The 14,430-nt window shown below is 47.7% G+C and overlaps 1 protein-coding gene across 6 annotated transcripts in view; it reads right to left on the bottom strand.

The window, feature by feature from the left end:
* CDK13 (cyclin dependent kinase 13) overlaps window positions 1–14,430 on the bottom strand; it is a 231,348-nt gene that overhangs the window by 162,922 nt on the left and 53,996 nt on the right. For all 6 annotated transcript variants that reach the window (XM_033930257.1, XM_033930258.1, XM_033930251.1 and 3 more), the window contains exon 4: window positions 5,406–5,545. In XM_033930257.1, coding sequence (XP_033786148.1) covers window positions 5,406–5,545 — 140 coding nt within the window. The remainder of the gene's footprint in view (window positions 1–5,405; window positions 5,546–14,430) is intronic.

The raw sequence follows: 14,430 nt of genomic DNA, 5'->3' as shown, positions 1-14,430 counted from the left end.
AGCTTGTTGGCACTTGGGAAGTCTCCTTTAAAGCTGAAGAACATGAGTAAACGTGACTCCAGAGGTTATGCGAAACGTAAAATTGCTCAAGCACAAACCTCACCGAGTCATCATAATGCCTCTGTGGGTGGTTTTGAACCCCTAGTTTATATGTAAGTCTCCTTTACAGAACTGTGTCAAGAACCCTGCTAAAATGTAAGTATACTGCATGTAGCACGTTTTCCTATTCAAATACTTAGTCACCCAGTCAAAGAAATTGATTAAATTTTTCTAACAAGACTTGCGTCTATAAAAACCACCAAATTGCACTAGTCTGTTTTAGCAATGTTTCTATCAATTTTCTCACTATTAAGGACAGGGCAATGCACTGAGTGTTAAAAAAACATGCAAAAATCTGAGTAAAAATGTATGCTAGTGCATTAAAATTACAGTTAAAATACATTAAGTTTATTACTATTTTTTTTTTTTAATTTATTATTTTCAACTTAAATTTCAAGTATTACACTTGTAAAGTTTATTACTATTTTTAAAACTGAACAGTTTGGGATATGATCTAGCCCAGGGACTCAACCACATCTTACCAATACCAGTGAATGCCTCTCTCTCCTGCCACAGGACACATTGCCATTTTCAAACTGGTGCAGATATTGATACCCCTCCTTTTGTTCTCCATCCATTTGTCTTCTTTCCTATCTATTAATGTATTTCTTACCTTCCTTTCCCGTTTGGCTAAGTAAGTCATGTACATCTAGTATATGTTTGGAACACTGTACTCCCTGAATGTTGTAAAACTTTAAACTATTTTCATCGCTTAGAAATATGATTAAGCGATTAATCATAAGAACATAAGATTTACCACTGCTGGGTCAGATCAGTGGTCCATTGTGCCCAACAGTCCACTCATGTGGCAGCCCTTGGGTCAAAGATCAGTGCCCTACTAGAGTCTAGCCTTACCTGCATATGTTCTGGTCCAGCAGGAACTTATCTAACCTTTTCTTGAATCCCTGTAGGGTGCTTCCCCTATAACAGCCTCTGGAAGAGCGTTCCAGATTTCTATCACTCTCTGGGTGAAGAAGAACTGCCTTACGTTTGTACGGAGTCTATCCCCTTTTAACTTTAGAGAGTGCCCTCTCGCTCTCTCCACCTTGGAGAGGGTGAACAATCTCTCTTTCTCTACTAAGTCAATTCCCCTCAATAGCTTGAATGTTTCGATCATGTCCCCTCTCAGTCTCCTCTTCTCAAGGGAGAAGAGGCTCAGTTTCTCTAGCCTCTCATTGTACGGCAACTCCTCCAGTCCCTTAACCATTTTTATCGCTCTTCTCTGGACCCTTTCGAGTAGTACTATTTTATTTTTCATGTACGGCGACCAGTGTTGGACGCAGTACTCCAAGTGGCCCGGTACAGTGGCATGATAACCTTCTCCGATTTGTTTGAGATCCCCTTCTTAATCATTCCTAGCATTCTGTTTGCCCTTTTCGCCGCTGTTGTGCATTGCACGGACGGTTTCATTGTTTTGGCTACAAGTACTCCCAAGTCTCTTTCCTGGGGGCTCTCTCCAAGTACAGCACCGGACATCCTGTATTTGTGCATATGAGGAAATGAAAAATGCCTGTATCTTGGTGTGATTTACAGACCTCCGAGACAACAGGTAGACAAGGATATGGAATTAATCGAGGACATTGAAAACATCACCTTGCGTGGGGACACAGTACTGTTAGGGGATTTTAATATGCCCGATACAGATTGGAATGCACTTACCGCACAAACTAGCGGCAGTAGAAGGTTGTTAACCTCCATAAAGGGTGCACAGCTCAAACAATTGGTATTGGAGCCCACTAGGGACCAGGCGTTACTAGACCTGGTACTCACCAACGGAGACAGCGTATCAGAAGTTTCGGTAGGTGATACGCTGGCCTCCAGCGACCATAACATGGTTTGGTTCAACCTTCGGAAGGGTTTCTCCAGATCGACCACAACAACAAAGGTCCTAAATTTTCGTTGCACTGACTTCAAACGCATGGGAGACTTCGTCCATCGGGCACTGCAAGACCATGCCGAAACCAATAATGTAGAGGCCATGTGGGCAAACCTGAAATCTACCCTACATGAAGCAATAAATCGCTATATAAAAACAACAAGCAAACGACGGAGGAATAACAGACCCCAGTGGTTCACTACAGAAATCTCGGACCTCGTTAAGAAAAAGAAAAAAGCATTTGTTTCCTACAAACATTCAGGAAGAGGAGCAGCAAAAGAAGACTATCTGGCCAAGTCCAAAGCTGTCAAAACGGCAGTCAGAGAGGCCAAGCTTCAGATAGAAGAGAATCTAGCAAAGGACATTAAGAAAAGGGATAAATCCTTTTTCAGGTACATCAATGATAGGAAAAGAAACACAAATGGGATAGTACGCCTTAGGAAAGCAGACGGGACTTATGCAGAATCAGATTCCGATAAAGCCGAACTACTAAACGAATACTTCTGCTCAGTCTTTACCTGCGAGGCGCCAGGGTCCGGTCCACAGTTGCAAGCAAGGCATAGCTCAGATGACCCGTTCTGGAATTTCGAGTTTACACCCAGCAGCGTCTACTGCGAACTATCAAGACTCAAAGTGAACAAAGCCATGGGACCGGACAATCTACACCCCAGGGTGCTTAGAGAGCTGTGTGATGTCCTGGCAGAGCCATTGTCTGTGATCTTCAATCTTTCCTTGAAGGCGGGAAAAGTCCCCTTGGACTGGAAAACAGCCAATGTAATCCCACTCCACAAAAAGGGCTGCAGGACAGAGGCTGAGAATTACAGACCGGTGAGTCTCACATCCATAGTGAGTAAACTCATGGAAACACTAATTAAGCATAAATTAGATACAATCCTAGACGAGAAGAATCTACGGGATCCCCGCCAACATGGATTTACCAGAGGCAGGTCTTGCCAATCCAATCTGATTAGTTTCTTTGACTGGATAACAAGGAAACTGGATGTGGGTGAGTCCCTGGACGTCGTTTACTTGGACTTTAGTAAAGCTTTTGATAGCGTTCCGCACCGCAGACTATTGTACAAGATGAAATCAATGGGACTGGGAGAGACGTTAACTACATGGGTCGGTGATTGGCTAAACAGTAGACTTCAGAGAGTGGTGGTAAATGGTGCCCCTTCAAAAACGTCGGAGGTGATCAGTGGAGTGCCTCAGGGCTCGGTCTTGGGCCCGATCCTCTTCAACATATTTGTGGGAGATCTGACTCAGGGGCTTCAGGGTAAAATCACATTATTCGCCGATGACGCCAAACTATGCAACATAGTAAGTGAGAACACTTTACCAGACAGTATGACGCAGGACCTACTTCTATTGGGAACATTGGTCCTCGACTTGGCAGCTAAACTTCAATGCTAGAAAATGTAAGGTCATGCACCTCGGCAGCAGGAATCCATGCAAAACTTACACACTAAATGGTGAAACCTTAGTTAGGACCAAGGCGGAACGTGATTTGGGGGTGATCATTAGCGAAGACATGAAGACTGCCAATCAAGTGGAGAAGGCTTCATCAAAGGCAAGACAAATGATGGGATGCATCCGAAGAAGTTTTATCAGCCGGGAGCCCGAAGTTATAATGCCATTGTACAGATCCATGGTGAGGCCTCATCTGGAGTATTGTGTACAATTCTGGAGGCCACATTACCAAAAGGATGTGCTGAGAGTTGAGTCGGTTCAAAGAATGGCCACCAAAATGGTCTCGGGACTCAAAGACCTCCCGTATGAAGAAAGGCTGAATAAATTGCAGCTATATTCACTTGAAGAACGTAGAGAGAGAGGAGACATGATAGAGACGTTTAAATATATCACCGGCCTTATTGAGGTGGAGGATGATATCTTCTTTTTTAAAGGCCCCTCTGCCACAAGAGGCCATCCGCTGAAAATCAGGGGTGGGAAATTTCATGGCGACACCAGGAAGTTCTTCTTCACCGAAAGAGTGGTCGATCGTTGGAATGAACTTCCACCTCAGGTGATTCAGGCCAGCAGCGTGAAGGATTTTAAAAGGAAATGGGATACACATGTGGGATCTCTAGGGGGGTAAATTCAAGGGGGTAGGGTTGTTGGAGTGGGCAGACTTGATGGGCTGTGGCCCTTTTCTGCCGTCATCTTCTATGTTTCTATGATTTTTGTTACCGATATGCATCACCTTGCACTTATCCACGTTGAACCTCATTTGCCATTTCGCAGCCCATTCCAAAAGTGTGTTTATGTCTCGTTGTAGGTCTTCGCAATCCATCTGTGTCCTCACTACTCTGCCTAACTTTGTATCGTCTGCAAATTTAATCACCTCGTTCATCGTACTAATTTCTAGGTCGTTTATAAATATGTTGAAGAGCCTGGCGCGAGCACCGAACTCTGCAGCAATCCACTTGTGACGCTTTTCCATTCCGAGTATTGTCCATTTACCCCCACTCTCTGTTTCCTATCCGCCAACCAGTTTTTAATCCACGTGAGTATTTCACCCTCGATTTCATGGCTCACAATTTTTTTAAAATAAAACATGAAACTTGAAACATTTGTCACTAAGGCAGGAGACAGGTATGGGAGGGTGGGTTGGAAGCTTGGAAATTTCTAATTCTTTAAATTTAAAAATGTTAATAAAAGTTATGTGCCTAAGTAGTGCACTTTTGCCCAAGCAACAGCATTTATTAGTGAGACTCCATCCATCTGTTTGTACATGTACACACTAACACGCCTCAAACAACCCATGTCATCCTAACAAGACAATTTATTATTGTTTTTTCACACATAGCCTCCAAACAGATATGCATGAGCTTGCAAATGAAGGGTGAAATGCTTCCTCCATTTTATCACACTATTAAGTGTGCACTTCTCAATGTGTTAACTTTATTATCATTTTAATGCACCCAAGTTAAAAAAAAAAAAAAGTGCAATTAAGCTACCACACATTTTTACTCTCTTTTTAGAATACCTAAATGCATTTCTCTTTTTAAACACCTAAATGCATTTTATTCAATTGTGGCCCTGTATCATGAAATGTTCCTGAAATTAGAGAGGAAAATATTTGTCATTTAGGTAGGTAGTTAAATATTTGAAGTTTGATTTCTTTTTGTTTTATCCTGGCTCTGGATGTTTTGGTTTTTTTTTAAAACTTTCATTGCTGTGATACTCTTACAAGTAGTTTCTTAGGACTGGCAGAATATAAGACATTATACTACATACAAATGTTAATTTCAGCTAGTTTAAATATGCTCAGTCATGACCCTACTGTCATAATTCAAAGCCTTTTGTTTTCTTCATGTAACTTGTTCATCCTGAATAAATCGTAGTAACCAATGACTAAGGACTCACCACTGTGTCTTATTGGGCATACAGTACTGTATAATTATAAGACATCAACAGCATGAAGTCTTACCTGTATCTTTATCCTTGGCTTTGTAGACTTGTCCATATGTGCCTTCTCCAATAATCCCAATAATATCAAATTTATCCACACAGCGTTTTCCCCAGGCTATTTCATTTTCCTTGGTCTCACCACAACGGGGCCTACATATTCTATTGAACAACAGCAATAATAAATTTTAAAGCCATTTCTTTCTTCTTTTTTTTTTTTAATTGCTTGCTCATTATAGGACTTCTAACTTAAGGTTTTAACTGATAAGCACTGATAAAACATCCTGAATGCAAAAAAGAAAATAGGCATTTACTGGATAAACACCGAAAAAAAACACATCCCATCCTGTCTTGTAACCTCCAGGGCTGTGGAGTCGGATTTGGAGACAATTTTGGGTACCAGAAACTGAGGAGTTGGAGGATTTATCTAATGACTCCACAGCCCTGGTAACCTCCACTAAGTTTGTGTGTCGCTCTACACTAGCAAGCCCTAAACAGAAAGATGCATATTTGATTCCACCAGAAAAATACTCAGAAATGACACCCATGGTGCAAAAACACAGATGAACACTGGTTTATATTTTTATTCCCCTCAAACATAGTTATATAAAAAAAGCTGGGAAGTGGGAGATCTTTAATTTGTCTGTGTCCCCCTATATTTGTCAAAGGCAGTGAAACTATATTGACCTGTAAGACAGCTTAGATCTGAATATGCACAGCAGCTTTCCATACCAGTGTTTCTCAACCTTCTCAAGTCAAGTATTCATAAGCCTAACAAATACCAACCGAATACTCCTGGCCAAACTCCGCCCCTGACTCCACCCCCATAATAATAATACTAATTGTAATGCAATTTCTTCCATCCATTTTTCATATACACAGAATATAATCTTAATACATAACGGTAAAAACAAAATTAAAAAAAAAAAAAACACTGTACGCAGAGAAAATGTTAATTATTTACATTTGGGGGGTTTTCAAAGATGTCGAGGCAGATGACTTTAAAGCAATGTTACTTACCGTAACAGTTGTTATCCAGGGACAGCAGGCAGCTATTCTCACTAGTGGGTGATGTCATCCGACAGAGCCCCGATACGGACATCTTGCAAGCATGTCTTGCTTGAAGAAACTCAGAAGTTTCGAGATGCCCGCACCGCGCATGCGCCAGTGCCTTCCCGCCCGATGGTCCGGGCGTGTCTCCTCAGTTCAGGTAGCTAGCAGAGAAGCCAACCCAGGGGAGGTGGGTGGGACGTGAGAATAGCTGCCTGCTGTCCCTGGATAACAACTGTTACGGTAAGTAACATTGCTTTATCCCAGGACAAGCAGGCAGGTATTCTCACTAGTGGGTGACCTCCAAGCTAACCTCAATGGGATGGAGGGAGAGTTGGCAACTTATGAGAACAAATTTTGTAACACAGTTTGGCCAAACTGCCCATCCCGTCTGGAGAAAGTATCCAGACAATAATGAGAGGTGAACGTATGAACCGAGGACCAAGTGGCAGCCCTACAAATCTCCTCAATCGGTGTCAATCTGAGGAAGGCTACAGAGGCTGCCATTGCTCTGACCCTATGTGCTGTGACCTTACAGGGAAGGGGTAATCCAGCCTGGGCATAGCAGAAAGAGATACAAGCCGCCATCCAGTTGGCGATGGTGCGCTTCGATACAGGTCGTCCCAACTTGTTTGGATCAAAGGAGACGAAAAGTTGAGGAGCAGTTCTGTGTGGTTTGGTGCGATCCAAGTAGAAAGCCAAAGCACGTTTACAGTCCAGAGTGTGAAGAGCTGATTCTCCAGGATGAGAATGAGGCTTTGGAAAGAACACTGGAAGCACAATGGATTGGTTGAGGTGAAATTCAGAGACCACTTTAGGCAGGAATTTCGGGTGAGTGCGGAGGACCACCTTGTCATGATGGAATACTGTGAAAGGTGGGTCCGCCACCAAGGCCTGAAGCTCACTGACCCTGCGAGCAGATGTGAGGGCCACCAGAAAAACCACTTTCCAAGTGAGAAATTTTAGTGGAGCCTTGCTCAGAGGCTCAAAAGGAGGTTTCATAAGCTGAGAAAGGACAACATTTAGATCCTGACATGAAAAAGTCCTTTCATAAATCTGGAAACCACAGGATGAGAAGAGAGGTTTCCCTTGTAGAGGCTGATGGAAAGCCGCAATAGCACTCAGGTGGACTCGTATAGATGTCGACTTGAGACCAGACTGAGACAGATGTAAAAGGTAGTCCAAAACAGAGGATAGGGAGGCTCGCTGAGGCTCCTTAGAATTGGAAATACACCATGAAGAAAATCTAGTCCATTTTTGGGAGTAGCATTGACGAGTAGCAGGCTTCCTGGAAGCATCCAAGACATCCCTCACCGCCTGGGAAAACTGGTGCGGAGTTACGTTGAGAGGAACCAAGCTGTCAGGTGGAGAGACTGCAGGTTGGGATGAAGCAGAGACCCCTGATGCTGAGTACGCAGTGAAGGAAACACTGGAAGTAGGTACGGTTCCCTGCTGCTGAGTTGAAGAAGAAGGGAGAATCAAGGTTGCCTGGGCCACCGAGGAGCTATCAGAATCATGGTGGTATGTTCGGACTTCAGTTTGACTAGAGTCTTTTGAATGAAAGGGAATGGCGGAAACGCATTCAGAAAGCGATTCCCCCAATCCAGCAGAAAAGCATCTGCCTCGAGGCGATGAGGAGCGTAGATCCTGGAGCAAAACTGAGGCAGCTTGAAATTGTGGGGAGCCGCAAAGAGGTCTATCTGAGGCGTTCCCCACTGAGCAAAGATCTGATGAAGGGGCTTGGAGTGGAGTGTCCATTCGTGAGGCTGGAGAAGACGACTCAGTTTGTCCGCCAAGACATTGTCCCTCCCCTGAATGTAGACAGCTTTGAGGAAGGTGTTGTGGCGAACCGCCCAATCCCAGACTCTGAGAGCTTCCTGGCAGAGGGAGGCCGAGCCCGTGCCCCCTTGCTTGTTGACATAATACATGGCGACCTGATTGTCGGTGCGAATGAGGACCACCATGTCGTGAAGCAGATGTTGAAAAGCTTGAAGAGCATTGAAGATGGCTCTGAGCTCCAGAAGACTGATTTGATGGAGTCGGTCCGCACAGGTCCAGAATCCCTGAGTGCGAAGCCCATCCAGATGCGCTCCCCAGGCATAGGTCGAGGAATCGGTTGTGAGAACCTTCTGGTGGGGAGGAGAATGAAACAGCAAACTTCTGGATAGATTCGAAGAGGTCATCCACCAGAGCAGAGACTGTTGAAGAGCAGGAGTGACTGTGATGTGTCGAGTCAACGGATCCGACACCTGAGTCCACTGAGATGCCAGGGTCCACTGAGGAATTCTGAGGTGGAGTCTGGCAAACGGCGTCACATGAACTGTAGAGGCCATGTGGCCCAGGAGGACCATCATGTGTCTCGCTGAGATGGTCTGGCGAGAAGACACAGACTGGCAGAGATGAAGAAGAGCATCCATGCGCTGAGAAGGAAGGAATGCTCTGAGATGTACGGTATCCAGGACAGCCCCGATGAAGGGAAGAGACTGGGTCGGCTGTAGATGAGACTTGGGAAAGTTGATCTCGAATCCCAAACTCTGCAGGAACAGAATCGTTGACAGGGTCGCTGAGAGGACCCCCGAGGCCGAGGGAGCCTTGATCAGCCAGTCGTCGAGGTAGGGGAATACCTGAAGACCTTGGTTCCGGAGGGCCGCGGCCACCACCACCAGACATTTGGTGAAGACTCTGGGGGATGAAGACAGGCCGAATGGAAGCACTCGATACTGCAGATGGAGATGTCCCAACCGAAATCTGAGGAACTTGCGAGAGGCCGGATGAATGGGAATATGAGTGTAGGCCTCCTTGAGATCCAGAGAGCATAACCAGTCGTTCTGCTCGAGGAGGGGGTAGAGAGAAGCAAGTGTCAGCATGCGAAACCTCTCTTTGACTAGGAATTTGTTGAGGACCCTGAGGTCCAAAATGGGTCGCAGGTCGCCCGTCTTCTTCGGAACAAGGAAGTACCGGGAGTAAAACCCCTGGTTCAGTTGGTCCGTCGGAACCGGCTCCACGGCACGAAGCCAGAGCAAAGCCTGAGCTTCCTGAAGAAGAAGGGCGGTCTGAGTCAAGTTGGAAGGATACTCTCTTGGAGGGTGGTCCGGAGGGACCTGATGGAAATGAAGAGAGTATCCTTCCTTGATGATAGTAAGGACCCAGAGGTCGGTTGTTATGGCCTCCCAGCGATGATAAAAATGATGGAGGCGCCCTCCGATGGGAAAAACAGGGAGAGGCAGAACGAGGTTGGTTATGCCCTCGACGAGACAGTCAAAAAGGCTGAGTGGTCTTAGGGACAGCAGGCGACTGAGACTTAGGCTGACCCTTCTGGGGAGGCTGACGCTTCGCCGGTTGCCTCACAGGTGGAGTTTGCCTCGGCTGATAACACCTCTGATAAATCAACGGCGGACGAGAAGGTCGAGACTGCTGAGGCTTAGGCTTCGGCCGAAGGATAGATTGGAAGGACTTTTCGTGGTCAGACAACTTCTTCGTGACAGTCTCGATGGATTCGTCAAAAAGATCCGCCCCAGCACACAGGACGTTCGCCAGGCGGTCCTGAAGATTCGGGTCCATATCAATGGTCCGCAACCAGGCCAACCGGCGCATCGCCACCAAGCAGGCCGCCGCTCGGGCTGAGAGCTCGAACGCATCATAGGCAGATTGCATCAACTGAAGCTGAAGTTGGGACAGCGAAGCAACCACTTCCTCAAACTCAAACCTAGCCTGGGACTCGATGTATGGTGTGAACTTCCGAAGCACAGGTAGAAAAAATTCCAAGTAGGCTGCAAAGTGGAAATTGTAATTCAGGACTCGAGATGCCATCATCGAATTCTGATAGATGCGTCGACCAAACTTATCCATGGTTCTGCCCTCGCGGCCCGGAGGCACTGAAGCATAGACCTGGCCAGGATGAGACCGCTTGAGCGAGGATTCGACCAGGAGGGACTGGTGAGAAAGCTGAGGACCCTCGAAGCCTTTATGATGCACCGTGCGGTACCGCACATCCAATTTGCCAGGGACCGCAGGGATAGAGTAAGGAGACTCGAAGCATCGCATGAAGGTCTGGTCGAGGAGCTTGTGCAGGGGAAGCCGCAAGGACTCTGCTGGAGGACGAGGCAAGTGCATGGTATCGAGGTACTCCTTGGAATATCGAGACCCAGCATCGAGAGTAATGTCCATGTCATCTGCCATCTGCCTGAGGAACGATGAAAAGGACAGTTGGTCCGCCGTCGCCGGTCTGTGAGACGGACTAGAAGAAGAGGCTTCAGGCTCCAGAGAGGCCTGCGAGCAACAGGACGAGTAGAAAACCTCGGGGTCCTCGAACTCCGGGCCCGGAGGAGGAGACCCAGTCGAAGCAGCATACCCCAACCGAGGCAATTTCTTCTGAGGCGAGACGGTCGAGTGCCGAGAGGAATGCTTCGAAGAATGTCTGGATCGATGCCCCTCCCGATGCCTGGAAGGGGATCGAGCCCGTCTGTGAGAAACTGGGTCAGACGCCTCCAAGGAGCAGATCGGACTCGATGCCGTCGATCGCAGAGGCGGAAGAGTCGGCGCCTCCCCCGACGCCGCCCAGGTTTGATAGGGGGTTCGGAAGAACTCGTCCTGCTTCCTGCTATGCCCAGGACTGGGTGGCCCCGAAGGTGGACGCCACACTGAGTCATGGGGCGGAGTAATCGGTTCCAAGGGAGGCAGGTCACTAAACGAGGCTTTCCTCGAGGGGATGGGCTCCAAGGGAGGCATATCACTAAGGGAGGCCCTCCTCGAGGGAATCGGTTCCAAAGGAGGCACAGCACTAACGGAGGACCTCCTCGAGGACCCGGACACTGCTCGCCGCTCCTCCTCGCCGAGCAACGAGGTAGTGCGGCGAGGAGGAGGAGGAAGGGGCGGTCCGCCCCTCGAAGCCGAAGCTGGGAGGTCACCCTGGATGGTGGCAATCAGCCAAGGCCCCATAGTCTGCATGAGCTCCACGAACTGAGCCTCCAGAAGGGACCGCAACGAAGCCGATATGGAGGGATCCGCACCAAAAGGGGGCCCTTCCGCACGGTCTCCGCGCTCCTTCGGTGCTGCGTGCTTCTGCTTGCCAGTCTTCGGCACCTTGAGCACCACCGGTGGAACTGTCGGGGTCGATACCTGCTCCGAGGAGATGGGAGCAAGGCACCGGCGCCGAAGCCAGGGCCGAAACCGGTGTGAACGATGCCGGTTTCAGGAGGCCCGAAGCAGCCAGGGAGGCAGAGGGCTTCGCGGAAGGAGTCGAAGCACCGTCGATGTCGAAGCTGCAGGATCCGATGAAGCTTCCATCTTGAACATGGACTCCCACAGTAGACAGCGGCGCGTAAACGCTCTCGCCGTCAGAGTGGAGCAAGGCCGGCACGATTTCGGGAAGTGATCCGGTCCCAGACACTGTAAGCAGCGTCGATGAGGGTCCGTGAGCGAAATCGCGCGCTGGCACTTGCTACACTTTTTAAAACTGGTAATCGGCCGGGACATAGGCCGGAAAAGCAAGGTCGAAGGCGCGGGGCCCCAGCCACGCGGCCAACCCGGTATCGGAAGGAAAATTTTTTTTTTTTTTTTTTTTAAAAGAAATCAAAGAAAGAAATAAATGCACAGGAGAGCCAAAAGAACTCAACCCGCGGCAAAATAGAAGGCAAAAAAGAGATTCAATGGGCGCAAATTGAAGATAGACTTCTCAGCTCCGCGGAAGAAAAAGAACTGAGGAGACACGTCCGGACCATCGGGCGGGAAGACACTGGCGCATGCGCGGTGCGGGCATCTCGAAACTTCTGAGTTTCTTCAAGCAAGACATGCTTGCAAGATGTCCGTATCGGGGCTCTGTAGGATGACATCACCCACTAGTGAGAATACCTGCCTGCTTGTCCTGGGATAAAATATGCAATGTCATCTCAATAACAACTAAAGAAAAATAGACAAATATATTGCAAAATATAGACAGCAGATATAAATTTTCAAAACTGACACATTTTGATCACTAAATTGAAAATAAAATCATTTTTCCTACCTTTGTTGTCTGGTAATTTCATGAGTCTCTGGTTGCACTTCCTTCTGACTGTGCATCCAATATTTCTTTCTTTCTGCACTCAGGTCCAACAGTTGTCCCTTTCTATTCCCTCCCTCCTGCCTATGTCCCAAGTTAGTACCCCCTTCCTCCTCCCCCCCAAAAGTCTGCCTGCCACCAATTCTGTCTCCCGCCACTCACCAGCTCCATTTAATCCCCCCATGCCCCCGCTGCTGCCGCAACTCCAAAAGGGCCAGGCGCATGCAGTGATTGCACGCTGACAGCCCATAAGCCTTTTCCCCGACATTAATTCTGATGTCAAAGAGAAGGTCCAGGCCAGCCAATCGCTGCTTGGCTGGCTCAGACCTTCTCTCCAATGTCAGAATTGACATCGGGGGGAAGGCTTATGGGCCGGTGGCGTGTAATTGCTGCACGCGCCTGGCCCTTTTGGAGTTGCAGCAGCAACAGGGGGGGATTTAATAGAGCCAGCGGGCGGTGAGCAGTGGTGGCGGCAGGGGTCAGCCCGCGTACCGCATGTCGAGAAACCCTACACCATCTTTGACAGACATACATTATGCAGAAACCAGGGAGTAAACGTCCTGGAAAACTCATTTATTTGTATAGATCTTTCCTAATGTGTAATGCTATTGGATCTGTTGTTAATGGAAGACTGTTGAGTTTATGTGTTTTTAAAATATAGTGTGCTTTAGTTTGGAACCGCTTAGGTATAACTCATTTAAAATTTTTACAAACAGCAAGTTTATTCACTTGTAACAGGTGCTCTCCAAGGACAACAGGCCAACTATTCTTACATATGGTTGTTTTCTTTCCCTGGTGTGTGACCTTGAGTATGAAGGCCATCACAAACTCTAGTAGCTGCAACACAGGAATAGTTCTCTGGTTAACTCATGAGCCCACTCCTGCAATGTGCTCTTGACTAGCCTATCATCCAAGTAAGAAACAAGACTGCAATTTCTGGTCACAAATTCCCAGAGATACTGCGACTACTACTATGCACTTGAAAACTCTAGAAGCTAATGTGAAGGCAAAAGGCAGAATGCAATATTAGTAGTGTTTCCCTACTTGAAATCTGAGATACTGCGACTGGGAAGCATCAAAATATGAGTACAGTGGTACCTTGGATTATGAGCATAATCCGTTCCACGAGCATGCTCGTAATCCAAAATGCTCGTTTATCAAAGCGAGTTTCCCCATAGGAAATAATGGAAACTCGCTTTAATATGTTCCCACCCCCCCTACCCCCCCGAGGCCAGCAGCGCTGCTCCCCCCCCCCCCCGAGGCCAGCAGCGCTGCTTTCCCCCCCCCCACGAGAACCGGCACATGCTCAAGGCCCAGCACAGGAAGCAGATCTTCGGGCACCAGCACCAACGCACAGGACATGCTGGTGCCGGTGTGTAGGCTACACTAAAGTAAGAAGAGGGTTCGGGTGGGTTGGGGGGACTCAGGTCGTGGCGGGGGGGTACCCGATGGCGGCGGGGGGGGGGGAGGGTGCCCGATGGTGGCGGGGTGCCCGATGGCAGGGGGGAGGGTGCTGTTTCCGAGGCACCGATTTTGCGAATGTTTTGCTCGTCTTGCAAAACACTCGCAAACCGGTGCACTCGTAAACCGAGGTACCACTATATAGGCATTCTTCAAGCCCAGAGAGCATAGTCAATCCTTTTCCTGAATCATAGGAAAGAAGGGTAGAAAATAGAAACATAGAAATAGACGGCAGATAAGGATCACGGCCCATCAAGTTGCCCACCCCAATGACCCTCCCTATCTATCTTTGCGGATAGATCCCACATGTCTATCCCATTTGGCCTTAAAATCTGGCACGCTGCTGGCCTCAATAACCTGAAGTGGAAGACTATTCCAGCGATCAACCACCCTTTCAGTGAAGAAGAACTTCCTAGTGTCACCGTGCAGTTTCCCGCTCCTGATTTTCCACGGATGCCCCTTTGTTGCCGCGGGACCCTTGAAAAAGAAGATATCT

This window comes from Geotrypetes seraphini, chromosome 2 (assembly GCF_902459505.1).
Source record: "Geotrypetes seraphini chromosome 2, aGeoSer1.1, whole genome shotgun sequence".
Classification (NCBI taxonomy): Eukaryota; Metazoa; Chordata; class Amphibia; order Gymnophiona; family Dermophiidae; genus Geotrypetes; species Geotrypetes seraphini.
Note: the sequence above shows the minus strand (reverse complement) of the source record. Positions and strands in the feature narration are given on the sequence as shown.